The sequence below is a fragment of the Pinus tabuliformis genome, chromosome 9 (genome assembly GCF_031772625.1).
Source record: "Pinus tabuliformis cultivar Carrire ecotype Pingquan chromosome 9, CPIR1, whole genome shotgun sequence".
NCBI lineage: Eukaryota > Viridiplantae > Streptophyta > Pinopsida > Pinales > Pinaceae > Pinus > Pinus tabuliformis.
In genome coordinates this window covers 1,742,058,693-1,742,084,270 of record NC_142307.1, presented here as the reverse complement: position 1 = coordinate 1,742,084,270, position 25,578 = coordinate 1,742,058,693, and the positions used below count along the sequence as shown (strand labels likewise).

The window sequence follows — 25,578 nt, the reverse complement described above, 5'->3', positions numbered from 1 at the left end:
ATATTGTTATTTTTAACAATGCCTATTTTTAGGCATGTCTATTTCTAGTAGCATGAGGTGGCAGTATAAGGGGTGGACATGTGGCATAGATTTGGATGAGTCATTGGCAACATTGAACTTGAACAAATTTATTCTCTCTTTTCCTTCCCCTACAATCTCTCCTAATTTCCCTCCACTCGTTCCCCTAAATTTTCTCCTTGATTATCTCACATTTTCCCTCCTTTCACTCCTTAAAACTCTCCCTATTTTTCCCACCTTTTCTTTCCTAAAAATTCTCCCTATAGTTCCTCCAAGAATTCAATTCCCTGACTCAAGTGATAAAATGGGAAGTTATAAGTTATCTCAAGCTGCCATTCTAAACTTGGAAAATAAAGAGAAAACTAAGGCAATTTGAATTGCTTGAAGGTTATGGCTAAGGCAACTACTAAATTAAGGTGGCTCGAATTTCTAGAGAAAAACTAGAACAAACTGGTAAAAAATACTCATGTTTAAATTGCCAAAATTATCAGAAAGTGATTTTTGTCTCATGTTAACTCCGAGGAGATCAGTTAACTCAATTTTTTCTCCACTTAAGAGAACTAAGGCTCAATAGTAGCCATTCAACCTCTCCTAATCTTGGGTTGAATTCGTGAAGGAAATTATTATTTAAAGGAGTGGAAGGTCGTCCTTTGAAGTCGAATTGTCTTGAACAAGATCAAGCAACCATAGTTTTTTCTCTCCATTATTATTCTCTCTCTCTTTTCTGTTAATTTTCTACTATTCTATGCTAGTACAATCACTTAGGCCAATTCTTTCTTCAATTAGCAATCACTTTTAAATAAATTTAATCTTCCAGTAACAATGAGCAATTGTAGATGGAATAGTAATTCAAATGCAATAGAAAACAGCCAAGAACATGAGACAAGAGAAACACAAGATTTGGTCAAAAACCAGGGGAAAACGCCACAAGGGGGGAAACCCTTACAAATTCTTCTTCTATTAGATTGTCATCAAATGTTCAGCAAAAAGATACAATGTTCCAAATCATCAATAATGAGTCAAAGGTCAACAGCTTTGACTATCCAATTCAACTAACCAATATCCAATAAGAGATGAGCCCAAAAGTCAAATCTGATCCAAAGTCAAAGTCTGCAATTTTTTGTCAAAGTCAACAGCAGTCAAAGATGCCCTAACCCGTGAACATTCAGCAGTCAAATAAGCTCCAAATCAGCTCAGTCAATAGTCAAACAATTCAGCCTCCTTTGGTGGTCAAACTTCAACCAAAACAGTCCCAAAAAGACTCAGTCAAAGGAGAGAGAAATCTTCGGTCAAACTTCAGTCAACCCTGTGGTCAACCCAAGTCAAAGTGCCCAAAATAATTTGGTTCCTTCACAAAGAAATTCGACCTCAAAAAATCGAAATTTTGCAAGTCTAACCAAGTCAAAGGTGGTCAACGACTGCCCAAACAAAAAGTCAACGCAAAAAATCAGATCAGCCTCCTTCCCTTCACACGTGTGAGCTCGGACTCCTTCATTGCAGACCTGTATGAACCAATCAAGAGAGGAGAGAGAAGAAGAGATGTGTTGATGTGATGTCTAAATGAGGTGACCTTGATTTTATATGTGACTTTGGAGACCCAACTTGTCCTTTAGGCCGACCTATACTTTTGTGTACTTGTGGGTTTTCCATTAAAAATTTAAAAATAATAATTTTCCTTGACCAAATTAAATTCTTCCAAGGGGAAAGAGGGTCTTATCTGGATGAAGAAGGCTGTCCAAAGGAGGGAATTTGTCCCTGAACTACCAAATTAACATTTTCTAACTCTTGGTACTTTGTGTTCAGGTATCATTGTCTCAAGTTTTGTCAAAGTAATCTTGGTGAAGCCAACCTTTTCGCTATTGCGGAATAAAATTCAATTTTGATCCACTCACTCTAGTTTGTTTGATTCAATTTTATCTTGTACAAATTACTAAGATTTTTCAGCTATTTATTTGGGTAATTAGCCACTTAAATACACTTTCTTCTTACACTAATTTTTCCATATAAACGGCTGATTTATGAAGGACTGTTCCACACTTTAGACTTAAGGATTTGTACACACTAATTTGGCCACCAACTTGCTGGTCAAACAGCTGTAAACTTGTTGTTTTTTCAGTCATCTATTGTAGATTTATAGGTTAGAACACCAGGTACAATCATTAGGAACACACCCTTGAGGTTGCAAGCACCAGGCCAAATGGCGAAGAGGATTTGTCAGTGACAAAGAGAGCAGATTTGCTGAAATATGTAACTAGGTTTGGTCTTCATAATGACATATGTAATTATGATTTTATTTTATGTAAAGAGAAAATAAATTTATTATTGTTGTTATTCTTGAGACATGGGTTTCATGCTCAAGGAAATTTATTTTATAGGTCAAGCTCCGATTGAGAGCTTCTAGGGCTTGTCATTGAGTCTACAAGTCAAGAGAGTCATTGTCATGTATGAAAGACCCTTCTTGGGCATGTTACATATTGTAAAGAAAATTATTTGAGTCAAAGTTAGAGTCAAAAGACCCTCCAAGACCTTGTCTATGTGCTTCAATTAAATCGGCCTCCAAAAGAAGCAAGTCGGCCTATCAAGAGGACATGTCGGCCTAGGAATGATATCAAGTCGGCCTACTAGCATGGGTGAGGAGCCTATATATATGAGGACTCGGCCTCATTCAAGAGTGTATCAACCAAGCATACAAGTCAAGGAAAGAAGTGTGAATAAGGAAGAAAGGAAGCCTCTTGAGCAGCGAGTAAAAGGAAGGAGAAGATCGAAGTCTTTAAGGATAGTTTTTGGGCCATTCACCTCACACGTGTGACTACAACTAGGGTTTCTGCAGTAAGGTATTGCAGACATTGAAAGAAGTCGAGATATAGCCTAAGAAAGGATCATTCTGCTAGCCGAATTCACAAGGAGAAGAGTCCAAGACAAGCGAAGGAGAGAAACCACTTAATTTTGCCTTTAGCATCTCATAAGTATGGCCTAGAGTTTCTGAAGCAAGATTGAAAAAGTTGCAGAAAGAGAGGTCAAAGTTGCAGTCAAGGTGTTGCAGGGCCAAAATTGAAGACAAGAAAGAAGTAGCTAATTTGACTTGGCAAAAAGAGGCAAGGTTGACTTGGTCTTGGAGGAGTCTTGGTCAAGGGTCTAGGTCTTGGAATTCGTCAATTGAAGATTCTATAAGAAGAAAAATTCTTGTGGGTTTTCCTCTCAGAGTGGAGAGGTTTTGGCCCTGGCTGATCACCTATATCTTGTGTCCTTTGTGTTATTGTTCTTTATGGTTTGGTAGTTGTTTGATGAAGAGAACGCAATAATAATCAAGTTGAAGAATAATTTAATAAGTAAAAAGACATCACAAACAGATATCAAGAAAAGAGAGATCATCTATCTAGCTACCCCTAGATTTCTCAACAAGATTCACTTATATGTTTGCTGATTTTTGCAACTGTTTTTTGAAAATTATGTCAGTTGTTTGTTGATTTTTCATAGGATCTCCTAATCTGATAATTACTTCTTATGTTTTTTCATATTAATCTTTCTTGCATTCACATTTATCATAAAGCAATTACACAGAAAATCTCAACCGCAGAAAAAAAGGATGCCAGTATGATCATAAAGCAAAAGCCAAACAAGAGACACAAGAATTTTACCCTGGGAAAACCCACATGGGGCAAAACCCAGCACCCCTGTCCTTAGAGAAATTATTTAATTCAACAGAGATACATCTAATTCTTCAAGTCAAACTGACTAGTAACATAGCCCTGATCAAACTGCCCTCTAAACAAGCCAATCTGCTGCCCAAACAATTCTGCCTGGCTGATATGCTAGGGCTGAAATTTGGCCTACTTCTGCATCCAAGAATCTCGGTCCTACTGCTTTGGTATGCCCAGAAACTCTTCCTTCAATTTGTCCTTACTCTGCCTCAGATTCGTCCAATACCTTGCCTCGGATTCATCTTATTTTCTGCCTCCAATTCGTCTTATTCTCTGCCTCAAATTTGTCTTATATCCTGCCTCAAATGGTCCGAATTTCTTGCTTGAGTAGAAGAACGAAATGACTTTCAATGGTCATCCAAGTAGCCCGAATTGGTGTCACTAAAGGGATCAGGCCGACTTGTCATTTGGAGCCAAAAATTTAATTTTTAAAAATTCAAAATTTTCTTTTGAAAATGACAAAGAATATGTCTTACATTTTTCATTATATATATTTTTCAAGGGCTAAAATATGAATTATGAAGACCGGCCATACCTACAAAATTCAACACTATTAAGAGGTAAAAATTACTGCCAACAAGATGCAAGAAGACATAGCACATATACTCCATGTTAGAATGTCACCAAGGGGAAATTGGCCTGGGATGGCATGAAGGCTGGAGTAAGACTATTTGATGCTTACAAATTCCATCGTCAAAACCTAGCTTTGGTTCACTTGGTCTTACTTTCAAAATGGTAGCAAAACAGTTTTGAAATGACTTGTTTGAGCCATGCTTGCTGAGAGGAAAATTTATTTTTCTTTGATTGCAATGGGAGGACGCTTACTCAAGTTCAGAGAAAGCTCACCCTCTCTAACCATTAGTCCATTGTTTTTTCTATTTTATGGGGAGTAACAAAAAAAATGAAAAATACCAAGTTCATGCTCAATAGATTTCACTTGAAACAGCCACCATATATTGAAGCTATTAAGTGGATATGGAACCGTATGCCGCGGCAAAGAGGGCCCAAGGTTTGAATAACATGGTGGGATGAAACTTTCAGTTGGGTTGCTGTTTTTCTGCAGAGCTACGCGAAGTAGATCATCGATGTTAGGCAAATGCAGCACAAGGCAGTAAAAGAGGAGCTTGAACAACTATCTCAGCAGTTGCAATTTACTCCTTGAGATGAGCAGACCCAGGCCAAGGCAGCCAAGATGAGAGACTTCTTGAAAATCGAGGAAATTCATAAGGCCCAAGGGGTGCAAACTCACATTTCGCTCTATTGGCTCAAATTTGGGGACAAATTTACAAAGGCCTTATTCAAAAGCCCGGCTACCAAAGAAGCAGCAGAGAGAATAATAAGATAAGACGGGATAATTTTATTAACAGTTCAACGAGTTACCACAAAGTTGTTCAGTGGAACTCAAAAGTACAGCCAATGAGACCACAATGGCAGTGTGAAAGCAACTCATATCACTCCTCTACTAAAAGTTGAAGAAAAACTAACTAGCCAATGAAAACACTAGAGATAGTGTAGACATAAAACCAAAAATAAATCCTTGTCAAGCTACAATGCTTATGTCAGGGCGTGCTGGAGTTAGAAATTAACTGATGAGAGAAAGAAGAAGAGCATGGCTCCTGATCCGAGTCGTCAATTATCATGATGGAAGCAATGCACTGGTTAATGATGTCTTATGGAGAATAGATTGAGGGAACCAATGCACTGCTTGATGATGTCTTTGGGAATGTATCCGGTAATAAAAGATAAGATTTAGAATTAACTTGCCCTTTACTATTCCCTTTGCTGGAAATACCCTTTATTGACTGTCAGTAGGTGTTATATTCTCAAGTCTCATTGAGGTGATTAATAAAATTTCAATTTCGATTTAGATTCTCGTCCTTATATTCTTGAGAACCGTTTAGCCCAATTTGGTGATTAATAAAATTTTAATTTCAATTCTCGTGGGGTGGAGCGGCAAGCTGAAAGCGTCCAACCAGACTGCATTCGCCATGGCCTTCATACACTCGTCTCCAATCAGTGCAAAGGGGGAACGCAGGGAGCCAATGCATGGATAACTCATGATCTCAACCTACACGTTTTTATTCCGGAACTCCGCTGATAGCTCATGCACGTCTCAAGCTCTTTGTGCTCGCCACCTGCCAGTATATGGCTCTCCTCCTCCATGCCATCCGATAGAATGACACGTTAACTCTTCCACTATCAAGCCTCGTTCCCTGGCAGCAGCTATAAGTTTCAGTCTCTTCAAGTAGTGTGAAAGTTTGGCCAGCTTTCCTCTTCCCCTGCGCGCTCTGGCGCAGGGACGTCCCTTCTGCTCGCTTTCTCAACATTCCTTTTCTCTCTCATCTCCGGCATCGTGGTTCTGGTTTTGGTCTCGCTGGAGGTTTACTGCTGCTCTACACTCGGCATACGCTCTGTAAGAGGTGATCTTAATATTACTTTAAGTCCGGAAGAACGATGGGAGAAGTGCAGAAAGAGAGATCCGCTCTCTGATAGAATCAAGTATGAATTTCTTCACAGGAATCTTGTAGATGTTGTTCCAACCAAAATGATGCCTACGTGGAATAATGGAAGAATAGAAGAAGCCTATATTGCAAAAAGGATAGACCGGTTTATTGTCCATGTCAGCATCATTGATAAAATGGGAATGCCTTTCTCAACCATTGAAAATGCGTTCATCTCCGACCATAGGCCAATATCTCTCTGCTGGAAGGAAAAGGGGTTCAGGAGTGGGTACCCCTTTAAGTTCAACAGATCTTGCCTAGAGGACCCTGCGTTCGAGTTAGAAATATCAAAAGTCTGGAAGGAATTATCCGCTAACTGCTTGGTTCCTCCTTTTATGACTTTTAGAGATAAGATGTCCTCATTGAGAAAAGTGGTAAAGGCATGGCAACACAAAAAAAGACAATCGGACAGATTGGCTCTTCAAGAAATACAAAAGGAGTTGGACGATATCTCTAAGTTATTGAAAGCCAACTCTCTCCCCTTCAGTTTGAAATGCCGACTAAATGAGCTTGAAAGGAAAAAACAGAATATTCTAAAGGAGGAGGAAGCCTTATGGAGGCTAAAGAGTAGGGCGATATGGCTCAAAGAAGGTGATAGGAACACCAAATTTTTTCACAGGTATGCAAATGCCAGGCGGGAGAGGAACACTATATGGAAAATTAGTGATGGTCAGGGAGGTTTTCTCTTCTCTCACCAAGAAATTTCAAAGGAGGCAGTGAGACATTTTAAAGATCAATACAAAAGAAGAGAGAATTGCAGCTTTCAGGATATTCTATGGGGTATTGATCTGGTCCCCCAAATGTTTGATGATGAAAAAAATGAAGAGTTGTTCCAGCCCATAACAGAGGAGGAACTTTTAGGAGTTATGAAGGCTTTTAAGAAGGATAAATGCCCTGGTCCGGATGGCTGGACAATAGAATTTTTCATCCACTTTTTTGACATCATCAAACTAGATCTCTTGAGGATGGTTGAGGCAGCAAGAATCTCAGGCAGCATCCATCACATTACTTCATCCACGCAGATAGCCCTCATCCCAAAGAAACTGGAAGCGGACACCTTTAAAGACTTCAGGCCGATCTCCTTGTGCAACATTACTTTCAAAATTATCACAAAAATTATAGCAGAGAGGATCAAAGCGACATTGGCCGGTTCATTATCAAGGGACCAGCATGCTTTTTTGAAGGGTAGGAATATAATGGATGCAGTCGCCAACACTCAGGAAAGCCTGTTCTCCATGCTCTCTAATCGATCTGAAGCGGCCATTCTGAAAATAGATTTGCAAAGAGCTTTTGACTGTTTAGATTGGGGTTTTATCAGGTGTTTATTAGCAAAGATTGGTCTGAAATCAAATGTCATTAATTGGATTATGGCATGCATTGAGAACGTGAATTATGCGGTCATTATTAACGGGATCCCTTCCCCTTTTTTCTCAGCAGAAAGGGGGCTGCGGCAAGGATGCCCTTTATCGCCGCTGCTGTTCATCCTAGCAATGAACTCTTTGAGCCTTCATATCAATAAGGCTGTTTCAGAGAACACTTGCAGGCCCGTGAAGATATGCAGGAACAATTTCGTTTCACACAATTTATTTGTTGATGATGTGCTTATTTTTGCAATGTTGTGCAGGATTACGTGGAGATGTCTAAACGACATTCTATACAGGTTTCAAAGGGCCACTGGCTTACAAATAAACAAGTCCAAATCCATTCTATACCACAACGACGCCAATATGGAATTAGTGGAATGGATTTCCGAGTTGTTTGGAGTCGGTATAAGGTCTATTAAGGATGGAGTAAAATATTTGGGTTTTCACCTAAAGGCAAAGGGTTATTCTAAAGATGATTGGAAATGGCTTATTGATAGATATTATAAAAAGATATCCGTCTGGGAATATAAATGTCTATCTCTGGCTGGAAGAATCGTCCTAACTCGAGCAGTACTTTTGTACTTTCTATTTATTGGGCTCACATTTTCTTCCTCCCGGCAAGCATCATTCAAAAAATGAACAAGATCACTGCAAATTTCATTTGGGGTGGCAATTCAGCTCAAGGAAAATATCATCTCGCCTCTTTGGAGAAGATTTCTAGACCAAAGTCTTCTGGTGGTTGGGGTTTATTGGATTTGAGGACCTTCGGGAAGGCACTCCTGTGCAAATCCTTGTGGAGGGGTATCTACGGGGAAGGACCTTGGAGCTATACCATTAAGATGAAATACATGAGAGGAAAAGGAATGGAATACTGGTTTCGTTTAGGAAGGATTGGGGCTAAGTGCGGCTCTGCCATCTGGCTCAGTTTCCGCAAAATAGAGAAGTATTTTTTAAGGAACCTGAAATGGTGCTTTCAGTCCGGCAATAGAATCCTCATCGGAATTGATCCCATCATGAGCGGGCGTGAGATCATATCAATTCCCGATAGGATTCTATTTTTCCTCCATGGCAAAGGCTTCTTCACGTGGGATAAGTTGATTGCAGGTTGGCAAGGCCCCCTCCCTATATGGAAATCGGCTGCTGATCTTGGTTTGCCGGAGTCGTTGTTGAGCCAATGGGACTCGGTCAGGAACGTTCTGAGAAGCTGCGGGTTTCTCAGGTCCATGCCACAGGACTTTTTGGTCTGGAATCTGACAAATGCAAATTTTCAGGTATGCGTAAAGGATATTTATACTGATATGATTGGTTCAAAGTCTATGCTCTCTTATCCCACTTTCCCATCAGCGTTTTGGAAATCAGGTTGCGCACCCAAATTCATATACTTCTCATGGCTGGTGTTTTATAATAAAAATCTGTCCTGGGAGAATTTGAGGAAAAGAAAGTGGCATGGGCCGAGTAGGTGCCAAATGTGTGAATTAGAAGAGGAATCCAATCTTCACATGTTCTTCCAATGCAACTCTATTCAGCAAATATGGCGGGATCTGGCATTTCTATATGGTTTCCCTCTTCTATCTCATGCTTCTACTCCCGCTGCATTTGATTGGTGGAGTAGGCAAAGAGAATCATGGAGATCGATCATTATAATTGCTTTATGGTGTGCCTGGAGGTGGAGGAACAATAAAATTTTCAATGAAGCAAAGGAGCCTCTCATGGATATATTACATCACATAATTCTCATATATGACTCTGTCCCCAAAAAGTTTCCAAAATTGAAAACTGTCAACAGAAGTGGGCTGGCAGATTCTTTTCTCAGGACCCCGAGGGCCTTCTTTGACGGAGCTGCCCAACAAAATTCATGCGGCTGTGGGGTGGTCATTATTATGGATGACGATCTACATTATAGCCTATCCTGGAACACAGGTAAGGGAACAAACAGCTTGGCAGAGGCGAAGGCCCTCGCGGGTCTTCTCGCTTTCTGTATTTTTTTTGACATCCATTCTATCTCAATCTTCGGGGACTCAAAATCTATGGTCGATCATGTCAATGGTAAAAGCCTCATCAGGTGCCCTCACCTCGCATGCTGGATGGATAGAATTATGTTTTTTTGGGGTCTTATGGGAGGGAGTTCCATTCAGCACGTCTACAGAGCCCAGAACCAGAAAGCGGATTGCTTGTCAAAGGAGGGCCTTCTCCTCGGCTCAGGTTCATGGTCCTTGAAGGTTTCAGCTGGCGAGGAGTCCTTTTCCATTCAGGACTTCTGCATTCCAGGTTTTTAGCTTTCTTTCTATCTGTCCTTATGATCTGTTTCTGGTTTCTCCTTTTTGATTTTCCTGGTATCTGTCGGATTATGTATGGCTTTTTCTATCTCTGATTTCTTTCCCAGTTGGCGCTGGAGGTGTCCTTGCATCTGTGTATCTTCGAGTTTTGGCAATCTGGCAATCTACTCAGAAGAAACTCTCCTCTGGTTTTTGTCCTATGTCTCTAATTTGCATAATATGTACCATCTGGAACTGTTATACAGACTCAATATAATACATTTCAGCTTTTTCTTTCTGAAAAAAAAAACTCTTTCTTATTGTATAGGGCAGTGAGCTCTTATTGACAATCGAACCCTTGTAATACGATTGGATAACATGTAATGTATTATGGTTATGATCTATTTTAATACTTGTGTTCAAATTTGTGGAATATCTCCTGAAAGAAGAAAAATTGAACGTCCATGGAATAACATACCTGAGGAGCTTGAGACACGGAAGCCATGACCAGGGAACGACTCGATCCGGACAACTTACGAACAGGCTTTTCCTTGATCCGAAGTGGCTGTTGAAGGCAAAGGGGAGTGAAATCGAATTGCCTTGCAGTGGAATTGCCCACCGATCTGCTAATGCACGGAGTGTCGTTGAACAGGCGAAGGAGGTGATGAGAGTTGGTAAAGGCATTTATTGTGGTGGTTGGGGGAAGAACCCGGAGACCCATCGTGTATTTCTGCATCACCGTTTGCATGGATTGCTGGAGTCAACAGGCAGCCCTGATTCTGTCCTAGCAATCACGCAAAAATGGTAAGGTGTCTCGTAAAATACCATCTTCAATCTCATTATCAATATTCAATTTCCAATATAATTTCCAATCCCATTATCGTTAACCGCGCAAAGATGGTGAGATGTCTGGTAAAAAAACACCCAAACAACCAATGGAATCTTGTAATTGTTTTTTGTCTTTTTTAAATATTAAATTTTGTGTGGTCGTCGAAACATTTTTTCCTTATTAAGTTTTTTCCCGACATCTTTCGTTCAATATCATATCCGAATCTGAACTTTTTAATTTTAATTTTCGGGTTATTTATTATACTTGGGTAGAAATGGTATTACTTATTTAGTTTTGATTGGGGTATTAGGTTTTTTTTTTTAAATTGGGGTTTTAGTTTGCTTTTATCAAAAATTTGTGCTGATTATTTATAGTTTAATATTAAGAATTCAATTTTCTTTATTTTTTATTATTATTTAAATTTATTTATTTGTAAAGTGATCGGTTGAGGTTTTTATGATGAGCTTATTAATTTTTTTGTTTTAGATTTATTTGTTTTTATTTAATTTTTTTATTTTCATTATTTTCATTTTCCTATTATTTCCATTTTCATAAATCATAATTTAAAGATAAATCAATAAAAAGTTTCATAAATCATAATTTATAGATAAATCAATAAAAAGTAATGTATTGATAGGTTGTCAAATATTTCTTTCACAAAAAAAATTAAATATAATTTTTTAAATTAAAATTTGAGTGAAAAGTTTATATTTTAATATAAGTTAAAGATCATTTTTTAATATATAATTGTTTATATTAATATAAAATTATAATCATTTTTAAGTATTAATTTTTAAATGTTAATAAAGTTATGATTTAATAAAGAAAGAAAGAAAAAAAAAATATTTTAATGTCCACGGGACAGATTGCTTCTTCATCTGGTTGATGTATTTAGTCATTTTCCTAAAACCTCACAATAAATGTTCCTAGCTTCTCAACAAACCCCTAATTAAATGGATTATCCCAAGAGCTAGTTGTCAGAATATCTGCATAACTTTCCGTGTAGTCTTTGAAGGCCTCGCATTCTAAAATGAAATGTTTTTTGTTTCCATTTTTCCCCAAGAATAAAAAATACATATTCTTTCCTCGGACACTTCTTTTGACCTTTTCCAGGGCCATGTTTCACAACGGAGTTGATGAGAATTAGTCCTTAACTGAGCAATAAGAATTTTGGCTCTCCAAAAAATATTGGCATCTATGCAAGCTTTTTGTTAATGAAGTTAATAATTTGAACTTAGTGAGCGTCACTCGCAAATTAACAAGCCAAAGAAAGGCATAGTCTAACTAATACATTAAATATATTTTTTTTGAACTCTATTTCTAAACAATTTTGTACAAAATCATGTAAAGATTTTTAAAAATCATAAGTTGAAGTTATTTAATTTACAAAGATGGAGTTCCTCAAGGGTTTTTCAGGGCATTGAATCCATTTATGAATTTAAAAGTGCATTCTAAGCAATAAAAAACCACAATCTTACTAAAAATTGTATTGTCGGATTCCACCAAAAAGTCATTTCATCCATTAGTTACACCACGCCCTAAATAAATAATGAAGTTAATAACATGTGAGTTTCCCTACTAATATTTAATTTACAAAGAGAAATAAAATAATAATTAGGCTCAAGTAAAAGTTTTAATTAAAAAAAAATAACAAATAAAATAAAATAAAATTTATTATCTTATTAGTCTATTTCTTATTAACCAATTGCTCATTGAATTTTACCTAGACATATGGTGTCATTTACTATGACAAGGACCATCCCCATGTGCCCTAAGTAGTTGGCTCTAAATATAAGCATGTGTGTGAGGTATGAGGTTACAAAGGAAAAGGTGGTCAAGGGCTATCAATGTTGAGCAAGCATGTCCATCTTATAGTTGTTGGCATAATTTTGTTAGCATGATGATATCATGTGCCATCATGGAAGAAATGGGGACTTTAGTTCTTTTAGTCCTCTCTAATTGTAGACAAAGGGTTAGTGGAAGACAATAGGGTACCCGGATGTAGTGTTGGTGATGGTCTCATGCTCAACACCCTTGGTTCGACTTCAAACTTGCAAGTTGGTTTCTTGATTCTCTACTCTATATTATATATTTTAGCCCTCGCTAGTCATGTTGTTTGTGCTTCATATCTACCACTCACTGAGATTGGGAACATTAAACTAGTTTTTTCTATGTGATGGGAAAAAATTTCTTACATTTAGTGTAATGTCCGAGGGTAATTTTTACCCTTATGGTCGTAAAATCATACGCTAATCTCTACAGATTTGTACAACACTCTTCAACTTTAGGCAAAGATAATATAAATCATACAATAATGCAGATGACAATACACATCAAGCTATTCACATCTATATGATATTTACAAAGGCTACTAAGACTTGTTGTATCAAGAGTAGTTATCTATGCAATTTAAATTGTCCACTTTCGTTCTTAGAGCACCAATCAATATCTAAGCAACAATATTGATTCCACAAATCAAATTAACCAACTTATAGAAGGATTTGATGAACTTAACAAGCTTATTTGAGCTAGCAGAGAGTTTGACTGCCTAATGACACTCTAATTGGACCAATCGTTTGGTTGTTTACCTAGTTCTACCTTCCAGGCTCATTCAGTCCCATGTGTATCCAACATCCCTTGGGAATTATAGGTCGTTGCCTTCCCCATACTCCTTCACAACCTAAACTGTCACTAGATATTTTTCGTCACAGGTCTGCTAGCACAGGGAATGTTCAGAATTGTTTGTCGCCCTTCAATAGCCATAGGAAGGTGTGTTGTAGCCTCGGGGAGGTTTAATAGATTAATATGTTACCCTAAGCAACCTTAGGGAGGTTCAATATATTATTTTACCACCCTAACAGCCTAAGGAGGGTTAGTTGACTGCAAAAAATGCCCCAAAGCCTTCATTATGCTTGATGTGTGTTGTTGCTTAATGTTTCCCTCATGAAGAGATTAGTGGATTGAGCAATTTCTTCTCTAATCGAACCACACAAAAATCTCCTTTTGTTTGTCAGATAAACTAGATGAGGGGGCATTTGTTGTTTTGATTCCCCTCATCCAGGACATCAAAGAGACAACCTTTATTGCTTCAAGATATTCCCATAATTGCCCCGGTGTTCTAAATCAAGGGGTTTCGTGGCTAAATATTACTCTAGGGTTGACCTTTACTCCAAGAGAGACCACAGGAATGACTTTTTCTACCCTTGAATAGATTCATTTGACCAATATGAAATCACAAAGGTTAGCATCCTTGCTTTAGCCAGACCAAAAACCAAGCTACTCCAGGAGAATATGTTGTGCCAAAACAAAAGAAAAAAGGTGTATAGGTAGGGTGGGATCAGCTCCACCGAAACTAGACACGATTAGCTAGGGTGGGATCAGCTCCACCGAAACTAGACACGACTAGCTAGGGTGGGATCACCTCCACCGAAACTAATCAAGAAGAAGGGGTCTTAAAACCCTCAGAGCCTTGTTGAAGACCAAAATTGTTCCTTTTTGACACCTTCCTTAAACTCCATTCTCTTCCTTTTTTACCATAATAACTCCAATTAAGTGTCAACTTGCAAGGTTATTGGAAAAAACAGGTATTTAATCATCTTTTATTCATAGTTTCATTGTTTCTTTATTATTTGATTTAATATTTGCACAAGCTACCGAATTGCATCAATTTTGCAGCTAATAATTGATTCTACAGCTTACTTGAAGAATCTACAGGTTCTGAAACATCAGTTGAGGAATGAAGCATATGAACAGGTAGTTAGCAACTAGCACAATGATATCCACCTATTCCTATGATATGGCAAGGTGATAAGGATGCCCGTATGAGCAGGTCAACGTGGAAGTCAACCCAGCGGAAAAGACCGAAGACAAATCAGGCGAGCAAGAAGATCGTTGATTGAAGCTGATATTTTGCCTCATGATTTGCTTCTTCAATAGCAAATCATGAAGAATCATTATCTTATTTAAGCAATGTTATTTTAAGATGTTATGTTGAGAAGGATAGGCTTAGAAATCTCCAAACAGTTTAACAAAGGAGGTTATAAAACCTGCCTCTTAGCACGATGATACACATGACTGGTTATTATTTTAAAAACTCTTTGCAATCGATTAATTGAGCTCTTGATTCCACTGTGTTGTGCGTATAAATGTGTGGTTAATATTTGTTGATCTCTACATACCTACACTCATGGGAGGGCCCCCTGGGAGTTGTAAGGTTTCATTTTTATTTCTGGTTAAGTTTTTTGTTTCATAGGATTAAGTTATCACAATGATTATAACTTTGATTTTTAGAAGAACATTAATAACAATTAAGATAGAATTTGTTATAGATTTCGTAATAGAATTTGTTGTACAATTCTTTCTATAGAATTTCTTTCATAAATTTAATCTCGTTGTGTGAAGGATGAAGAAAATAATCAAAGGGATTTATTATGCACATGTAAATTTTGATTGATAGACAGAAAGTAGAATCATTTGATTTGGAATTTGCAATTAGTTCAAGGTTTTATTTCTGATAATGTGAAGAAGATTTTGATTTTGATAGTGCGATATTTATTTCTATACTTTAAGATTAGCTTTATTTTATGTCAGTGTGAACAAGATTTAGATTTGATTTTTCTATTTATTTCTGCATTTCAGATTAGCTTTATTTCTGTAAGTGTGATACTTTCCTTTCCTGCAAGAGTGACAATATTTTTACTTTGAGTGATTCTTAGATAAACATGTGCATGAAAACATCCTAATTCAATTTGAAAATTACTCCCATAATAAAGAATCCTAGCGCAAATGGTGCATATACGCTTCATCAGTTTACAAGCCCTGGTCGATAATTTATGAAGTAATTTAAGATCAATTCAATTACCAACAAGCCTCAAGCTCAAGAAAACAGAGACAATTCAATTCCAAGTCGATGATGAAAATGTGATTCCAACTCTCCTTTATTTATAAATTTCCTCGTGGGGGTTCCTCAAATGTGAGGGGTTGCAAGTGCAACCCCCAATTTAGGCTTTTCCCCCCAACTATCACAAAATTTACCCAATGTTTCCCAAAACATTGGATAGTTGAGTTTTCCCCTTTATCAATGACTATAACCTATGGGGTTGGATAGGCTACTTCGTCCTTCTGTGGATAATTAATCATTAGGGGACGTTATAGTCCCCTCTTCCTGACATTACTTGTCCTTGAGAAATTGTGTGTATGGTTGTTGCAAAATCTGTCCCCTTGTGTTCAAGAATGAAGATTTATCACTTTCCTTGCATCCTTGTTTCTTGCCATTTTCAATATATACACCATCATAGGTCCTCCACCCTAACTTGGGAGATTTTGGGCGGGTAAGAGGTATCTTGTTCAACTCGACCTTTGGTGGAGCTACTTCATGATAGAATGAGGGCATGGGAGAGCTTTGAATGGCAACATTTTTCTAAGCATCTTTATCTCATATTTTTGCAGCCCCCTTGTTTTGACTTGCAATTGATTTTTATCCACTTCCTTTACATTCAATTTTACCTCTAATTATGAAAAAAACTCTTTACGCTTCCCAACTCTCTCTTTGCATATAAAGCAAAAAATAGCCCCAGAAGGAGCATTGCCAAACAAGCCCTTAGAATATCTTATTGAATTCGCACTTGTAGTTGGGGAAAAAATGGAATGGGTATCGTCCCCTAGATTTGTATGCTTGGGTGGATCCATCTTTTGGTCATGTATATGCAAATTTTCAAAGAGCAAATGATTGCAAACAACTTGTGTATCCATTTTCACTGACATATTTCCCCTCGTAGGAGTTGAAGAGTGTGGGGTGCCCCTTGCATCAATGTGTTGGTTCATGTCACTAGCCGCTACCTTGACAAGTTGCACCCCTATGGAATCCCTTTTGTCAGTGGCAAGAACAAATCGTTGTGGAATTGTATACTTCAACCTTGCAATTACACTTGATGTTGGTTGATGAACTGAACTTCCTATAGTTGGTACTGAGACTTCCATATGTTCCAATTGAGACTTTTCTCATATATTTCCATGTGGACTCAAGTCAATGCTACTCCTTGGTGCAACCCTTTTAATCCATTTGATCAAAGTACTTGGATGAAATGGCCTTAACTTCTTCATTTGAAAATATTCATTTTTACGAGGCACACTTGAAATGGGCTTGTGTGATTTAAACTCTATCATACTTCTACTACCGATAAAAACTCTACATTTTTCTTCGTGTGCCTCTACAATTGGGTCATGTATTTCAAATTAACATTGGTGGTCAACAATGTTGTAGGTCGGTCCAACAGATTCATTAGCAGGACCATTAGGCATTGATTTCTTGATTGTTACCTTCTAAAGACTTTGATGTCTATATGGCCAACTCCCATATTTAGTAAAAGTTGATGCGGAACTTTTGTAAAGCATATGTGTTGTCGATGCAAGTGCTAGAGGTGGCCACTCAATATCACATGTCAAATTTATAGATGATGCACGAGTAGAATCGTTAGAATGAATAGAACAAGTCCCATTTAACAAATTGGAGCTCTAAACATGAGCTAAAATTGAGTTGTATGATGATGACTTCTCAGAATCATCAAAGCATGAAGAGAATTTAGGGTCTTGATCATTGGACACAGAGTAAATATCAATGTTATTATCCACAACCAATGAGCTCAAACTCTTTTCCAGGATTCTGGTTTCTCCACCTTCCTGATCTTCATTCTCATAACTTTGTTGGCTGCCATCTTCCTCTATTTGAGGGCCACTCAAGTCATCAAGGCCAAAACATTCTCTGCTATTATCTGAAAAATTGAACTTGACTTCATGAGATTTATTCTTCAGAGACTTTTGATATTTATCATTGTAGTTCTTAGGTGATATAACATCCTAAGTTTCACTCTTGGCAAATTGTTCAATTGGTTACTCTTTTTGTCTATGAGATAAATTAAGATTGTAATGTATGTCAGGGTTGTTTCTCTCATAATTACAACTGTCATGTACCTTATAGTTATGAGAGGAGGGTGCCTCTATGTTTTCACTTTTGCATACACAATTTGTACTAAAGATTTCTCACTTTGAATGGAGATGTAGAACAAAAGTTTTCCTAGGGCTGCCATGGAAAATCTTCTCACCCTATCCTGTTTATCTTGAGAACCACCAAATAGCACTAATATTATTCTAGTACTCCCCATTTCATCTTCAATAAGAGTTGCATGTCAAATCAACAAACCCATCACACACAAAGCATAAACTTTTGTTATCCTCGACATGTTAACATGCATTGTCATTACTAGACCATTGGTTAAAATTTTGGTTGCATCAACGTTGATGTTTACGGTCTTCAAGTATCTCAAGGAATTTTGCTTTTCACCAAGAGTTTTGTTCCCATTAACACTTACAACAATACAGCTAATAAATGCTTCTATCTTAACTGGCAAGAATTTCAAGAAGTCAGAAGCAGAGAAAGCATCAAATGTAAGCATGTGTACATCAAGAACATGTTCAATAGCCTTATCACTTTTCTTGCGGAGAATGATTAGTCTAACAAAAAAATCGAATGGTGTCATAGAGTCAATGAATGATTCACATATACTTTGGAAGTATTTGCACTAGCTAGAGATATAAAGACCCCTTTACCCATATCATTAGAAAAATTTGTAAGATGTTAAGCTCTCTTGAAGACCAACGTAAGGAGGCGTTGTTGGGACTTCACGTTGTTGCAAGCATGTGCATTCTTCAATAGATTTTGAAGAGTAAAATTCATTGCCATCACTATCCTATAAGAGGTTAGGTGATACCATATTGGCATGACTTTCTTCTCATTAATGTCTATCTTACAATACATTAGTTGAGCGGGCTTGCATTAGAGTCTTACCTTCATAAACAGGGGTCAAAGAAACTGAGTTTTCAAACACATCACTCTCTTCAGGTACATTAGTTTCGATACTTTTAGTAAAATCTTATCCCACTATACCATTTGTCTTTGGAGTCAACAAAGATGGTGCCCTTACTTGCACAGGTTTCCTATTAACGGTCAAACTAGATACTCCATATTGAACAAAAGGAGATGACTCCCCTCTTTGACCAATAGACATTGGAGGTATTTCCTTAGCATTAGATTGTGCAAAAGTATTAAAAGAGCTAGGATTAAGGTTGTTTCTCCCTTCAACCCCATTCCTGTTACCAACATTCAAACCATTAGCAACATTGTTACCTAGATTGTTTATGTCCTAAATAAGTTGTGTCATTTGTTATTTTCCTTGGGCTATCTGTTGTTTCCTTTGCAATAAAAAATTAGTCATTTCCTGTTGTCTATGGATTAGTACTTTCAAGAGATCACTAGGATCTTGTTCTCCTTGACCTCCCCTATCCTTCATAGCTATACTACGGACAATCATTTTCTTCGAACTATAACATAACTTATATCTTCAAGGCTCATGCGCTCACAAGCTAGCAAGATGCACAACTTTGATACCATTGTAATGTCCTAGGGTAATTTTAACCCTTATGGTTGTAAAATCATATGATAATCTCTAGTAATTTGCACAACACTCTTCAACTTTAGGCAAAGATAATATAAATCATACAATAATGCAGATGACGGTACACATCAATTTATTCACATCTATCTGATATTTACAACTACTACTAAGACTTGTTATATCAACAATAGTTATCTATGCAACATAAATTGTCCACTTTCATGCTTACAACAGTAATCAATATCTAGGCAACAATATTGATTCCATAAATCAAATTAACCAACTTACGGAAGGATTTTATCAACTTAACAAACTAATTTTGACCGATAGAGAGTTCGCTTGCCTAATGACAGTCTAACTAGACTAGTCATTTGGTTTTTTATGTAGTTTTAGCTTCCATACTCATTCATTCCCATGCATATCCGAAAAACCTTGGGAATTATAGGCCAAAACCTTCCCTGATTCCTCCACAACCTAATTTGTCACTAGAGATTTGTCCTTGTAGGTTTGCTACCACAGGGAATGTTCAGAACTGTTATGTCGCCCTTCAAAAACCATAGGAAGGTGATTTGATTTAGAATATTAGTTTCCAGTGCTAAGATATTCCTCAGGTTATAAACAAAATTCTTTCATTATGCTTAAGGATTCATCAATTTTTGCAAGTAAAATGAAGAGTTTTTATGTTAATTTTATGAGAAATTTAACATAAACCAGAAACTGAACAACAGTATAAACATATACAAAACATCATCAAAAACACATTACAACAAGCACATGATAAAGGAGTTCACCCCTCCTGGGCTACGTCTCCTCGGTCTAGCTTCCAATGGCTCGGGCCTCTCCATTATGCTCAAAAGTGTTAAAATATGTCTTTACAATGCTCAAATGCTTCTGAAACCTGCTCCAATCAGTTTAGCATACTAAAAAATGGTTATCTAGCCTCTTTTTGCATCCAATTTGATGGAAAATTAAAGAAGTTATGACTTCCCCTTGTCTTCCCATTATTCGCTCCACAAATTGCTCCACATCTGACAGGAACCCACAATTTCTCTTCAAAAATCCGCTAACTGAGCAAGAATTTTGTTGCGCGGTGGGCCATAATCCATCGGCACCGACTGTCCATCGCAAATCGCAATTGGCAGAGTCTTGCGGTCTTATGGATTGTGAACTAGGCGGGCGATATGCGATTGCGATTACGCGGACCCGACGAAACTCTTAACTTGAGCTTATAAATGTATCACGTTCGGGATCCTTTCGCAATTGGCGGAGTATCGGGGTCTTGTATATGCGGGACTTTGCACCGTGTTGCTATTTGCGATTGCGATATCACATCGCAATCCAAACCTGTCGGGGCCAATTTTATAGTGTTGTGTGAGATGTTCGATTAGATCACAACCTAATACCTATCGGGGGCCGATTCTGTAACACCTCCCTTCACCGATGTGTGATTGCAATCCATCGCATCACACCTCCGGTCGATTCTTGAATGCCTTCTCGCCTGCATGATCGCATCACAACCCTTCCTTGCTCAGGGGTCAATTTTTAACGTTGACCTGCCTGTGATTGCGATTTGCAGGGCCCAATGGCAGCTTGCCACTTGGTGCCTCCTCATTCGCTGAAGGACCTTGCCACATCATCCAATCCTACCATGTGAGCAAGTCAAACCTGAACTTTGACTTGTTATAACTTTTGCATACGAGCTCAGATTTGAGTGTCGTTCGCACCGTTGGAATCAGAATGACGAGCTCTTCAATCTGAATCTAAGTTTATCAAGATTTTGACACTTTGATGTTTGAGCTTAATTTTGAGCACCTGATCACTCCTCCCCACTAGAAGTCTTTTGGACCCCAAAAGATCAATTTCAATTGACCAGCAGGTGAGGGTACAATTCCCTCACCTTTCCTATCTTGATCCATTAATCACTAAATTTGAACTTGTGATCTCCACGATCCTTGTCATGCCTTTCTATGTACTTGCCTTTTACCTTTTCAAGTTGTTCTTGGACTGTTTGATGTACCATTTGGAGTCGTTCAATGAACTCTTTGGCCTTGTCCATGTTACTATCAATAGAAACAACCTTCTTACCAAGATGATACAATACATTATGATGCAAATGGTAAAAAATTCCTCCACTTGATTCCTTTGACTCAAGCTTGAATATACATCTTGAAATTATGTATTTTTCTTAACATAACTTTCATGTAAAACAAAATGATGATTGCGGAAAGTAGTTATACAACTATAGGCCTAGAAAGTACATCAACAAACTTGTCGCTTATACCTTTCTTATACCTTTTGATCGAGTGGAATAGTAGAAGAAAACCCATCCAATGGAAGTGCCTTTACCACTGCAACTTAAACACTTTATCATTGAAAATTCCTGAATGAAAAGAAATGGGCTTACCATATTGCAAATAGACTGCATCCATGGCATAGTCACATATAACAACCCGAAACTTAAATGACTGTCTCAAGTCTAGAAGTGCAAGTACAGAAACTATACTGATCTTCTATTTTAAAGCATCAAATGCCTCTCGTTGTTTGCCTCCCCACTGGAAGACCTTTTTCACAACTACCAACGAATGCAAATGAGCTAAAATAGAAGAAAAATTAACAAAATTTCTCCTCCAACATTGGGTTTCTCCCAAAAAACCTCTTATCCAAATGACTATCTTGAGCCTGCCTACATAAATTGCGAGCAAAGAAAGTCATTTGTGGCTTCATGGGGATGTATGATTCTTTCACCTGTGTCTGCAGGAATGGAGTCAATACCACCACAGATTGTTACGAAATCAATCTTGGAGAGGTCTAACTTTAGCTCACCTTCTCCACGTCCCACGCAGAGTGCCAAAAAGCCTTTGGGAAAATGCACATGCTTGGAAGAACCAATTTCACAGCTCAAGTACATCAAAGAACTTTTATCCAACATACTTTGACATCTTCAGAAACAAATGTTGTTGACATACAACATCAAGTATTTTTTTCTCATACATGACATGTTCATAATGAAATTTTATGAAAATGAAAATGTCATCCAAATAGACTATCCTATCTAGAAATGGCTTCAACACATCTTTCTTCATATGCGTAAAAGTTGTAGGAGCATGGAAAAGACCAAAAATCATAACAAGCGATTCAAACAAACCTTGCCTGGTTTTGAATGTCATCTTCCATATATCTCCTTCAAAATCTCTATTTTGATGAAAACCACTCCTTGAATCCCTTTCAAGGAAATTCTTACCATTCTTCTCAGGCGCCAAAACAAGAGGTGCACCACAGGGTAAAGGAGTAGGCTTAATGATCCTTTTATTTAACGATCCCTGGATTTGCGTCTTAATTTCTACGCTTTCCATCACTAACATCCTGTACATGCCAATGTTAGGAAGAAGACACTTTTGCTGCAACTGTAACTCATGTTGGATTCCTCTCTTGGGAGGTAATCCCTTTGGTTCCTGAAACATTTCATCAGATTGGTTAACAGCGTCAACCAAATCAGTTTTCAAATTTGAATCACAACCATCAAACGCTTCATAATCAATATCATTCTCGGGTTTGATCATGAGAAGCACAAGATTCTTGCTCGAATTCACTAGTCTTTTCATCTGCCCTGCATTAACAAGCGAAAGATTTGTTTTCTTGTTGTGAGCTCTCACAATATATTCTACTCCATTTTTTGAATAAATGATATTTATTTTCGTGTCGATGGAAAATAGTTTTTCCTGTCATAAAGGTACGGGCTACCCAAAACGATGCCACAGATATCTAACATGACAACATCAAGCTCCACTTCATCTATGAAATTTGCAGTAATAGTGAATTTCAATTTGTACTTTCTAGTAACCTGCAATTGCACATTGTCACATACCCATCCAAGTGGATACGGTTTATGATGTGGAACAATTTCCATATTTAAACTGTTGACAATGTTTTTAGAGATAAGATTGGCTTGAGAGCCACTATTGAACAACGTATCAAGCTTGTTATGTTTTGAGATCACCCTTATGTGAAACAGTTCTATTCTCCTCTTTTCATTTGGAGTTTCATTTTGCGAGTTTGAAGAACTAGTGCTGACAATGGATTCCTTTCCTTGAAGCCCCATGGCTGTGATTTTAGTTTCATCACCCGATTTGGGTCCCAAATCCTCTTCTTCAGTGATTGCAACTGTCTTTTATTTTCCTTTGTTGTTGAATTTCTTTCATTTCAGGATGAAGCTTCCAATAATGAGCTTCATCGTGACCCTCTCTGGAACAATGTTTACATATTGTTTTCTCTCCTTCCTTTTTAATGGATGCATTTTTCTTCCTCTTGAAATCATTTTCTTTCTCTTTACCCTTAAATGGCTTTTTACTACCTTCTTCTAGGGTGTTTTTCCCTCTTGCCTCAAGATGAGTGGCTTGCACACACACATCATCTAGATTATTGGGATTAAACATTAAGATAGTATGCCTAAGGTAACTGTGTAAACCCCCTATGTACTTCAACAATGTGTCCTGTGATTGCAAATCTACACCTAACATCAGAGACCTTTTTCTGAATTCTTGGGTGTAATCTTGCACATTTTGACCTTTAAGCTGTCTAAATTTCTGCCAATTCATGATGGCTTTCTGCATATAAGCTAGAGGGTAGAATTGTCTTTTAATTGCAACAATGAAATCATTCCAAGAAATTGAGATCTTACCATGTTTTTTAATCTGCAATTGGGTCTTTGATTCCCACCATACCAGTGTTGCACCCTCCATTCTCAAGGAAGCTAACTAAATCTTTATGGCATCCTCTTGAAGGTTTTGAATCTTGCAATAGACCTCCAACTGACGAATCCAATTATCAAGCTTCTCTGCATTCACTTCACCATTATACATGAGCAACTCTAATTTAACATCAAGTTTTAAAAAATGTGATTTACCAGCTCCTTTTGAAGTATGATGATGAGTCTGAGTAAGGGTTGTATCAGTGGAAGAGTGTGAAGATGTTTGTGAAGAAGAAGATGAAGAAGATGGTGGAGAGGGTGGAGGATTGTCTCCATTCCCATTACCTCCTCCTGGAGAGCCTTCTCCTTTGGGAGGTTTGGAACTTTCTCCTTGCAACTTGCTATTCCTCTCTTCATAGAGGACCTTCATCGTCTTTGTCATATCAAAGAAATCATTTCTGAAGGTCTTCTCATCTTTTGTCATGTTTGTAGGTTCTCCTTCATGAGACATGATCTATGGAGTCTCAACTACAACTTGAGGCTGAACTGGTGTTGGAGATTGTGGCAACCTTTCTCTTCTTCCCCTTGACCCAACTTCAGGGCTTCCAACCAGCTTTCCTTCACCTCTTTTGAGTTTTAACCTTGTAAGCATGACATAAACTTGCAAACAATTAAATCCTCTTTCACAAAGCAAAACCTAGTGCTCTGATACCAAATTTGATCTGATTTAGAATATTAGTTTGCAGTGCTAAGATCTTCCTCAGATTATAAACAAAATTCTTTCATTGTGCTTAAGGATTCATCAATTTTTGCAAGTAAAATGAAGAGTTTTTATGTTAATTTTATGAGCAATTTAACATAAACTAGAAACTGAACAACAGTATAACATATACAGAACATCATCAAAAACATATTACAATAAGCACATGATAAAGGAGTTCACCCCTCCTAGGCTACATCTCCTTGGTCGAGCTTCCAATGGCTTGAGCCTCTCTATTATGCTCAAAAGTGTAAAAATATGTGTTTACAATGCTCAAATTCTTCTGAAACCTGCTCCAATCAGTTCAACATACTAAAAAATGGCTATCTAACCTCTTTTTGCATCCAATTTGGTGGAAAATTGAAGAAGTTATGACTTTCCCTTGTTTTCCCATTATTCGCTCCACAAATTTCTCCACATCCAATAGGAACCCACAATTTCGCTCCAAAAATCCGCTAACTGAGCGAGAATTTTGCCGCACGGCGGGCCATAATCCATCAGCACCAACTGTCCATCGCAAATCGCAATCGACGGAGTCCTGCGGTCTTATGGATTGTGAACCAGGCGGGTGATATGCGATTGCAATTCAGCGGATCCGAAAAAACTCTTAACTGGAGCTTATAAATGTATCGCATCTAGGATCCTTTCGCAATCGGCGGAGTACCGGGGTCTTGTATATGCGGGACTTTGCACCGTGTTGTTATTTGTGATTGTGATATCGCATCACAACCCAAAACCGTCGAGGTTGATTCTGTAGTGTTGTGCGATCACAATGCAACCTGGTACTCGTCGGGGGCCAATTCTATAACACCTCCCTTTGCTTATGTGCGATTGCGATCCATCGCATTGCGCCTTTGACTAATTCTTGAATGCCTTCCCGCCTGCCTTATCGCATCGCAACCCTTCCCTGCTTGGGGGTCGATTTTTAACACCGACCTACCTGCGATTGCAATTTATGACATGCGGGGGCCAATGGCGGCTTGCCACTTGGCGCCTCCTCATTTGCTGAAGGA

General features: G+C 37.9%; 1 protein-coding gene across 1 annotated transcript in view; it reads right to left on the bottom strand.

Moving 5' to 3' along the window:
• Nucleotides 1-10,742, bottom strand: part of LOC149155678 (non-canonical heme oxygenase HOZ, chloroplastic-like) — a 208,552-nt gene extending 197,810 nt beyond the window's left edge. The window contains exon 1 of the mRNA XM_089441040.1: nt 10,318-10,742. Within this exon, the coding sequence (XP_089297166.1) occupies nt 10,318-10,587 (270 nt within the window). The 5' untranslated portion in view covers nt 10,588-10,742. The remainder of the gene's footprint in view (nt 1-10,317) is intronic.
• Between the last annotated feature and the right edge of the window lie 14,836 nt (nt 10,743-25,578).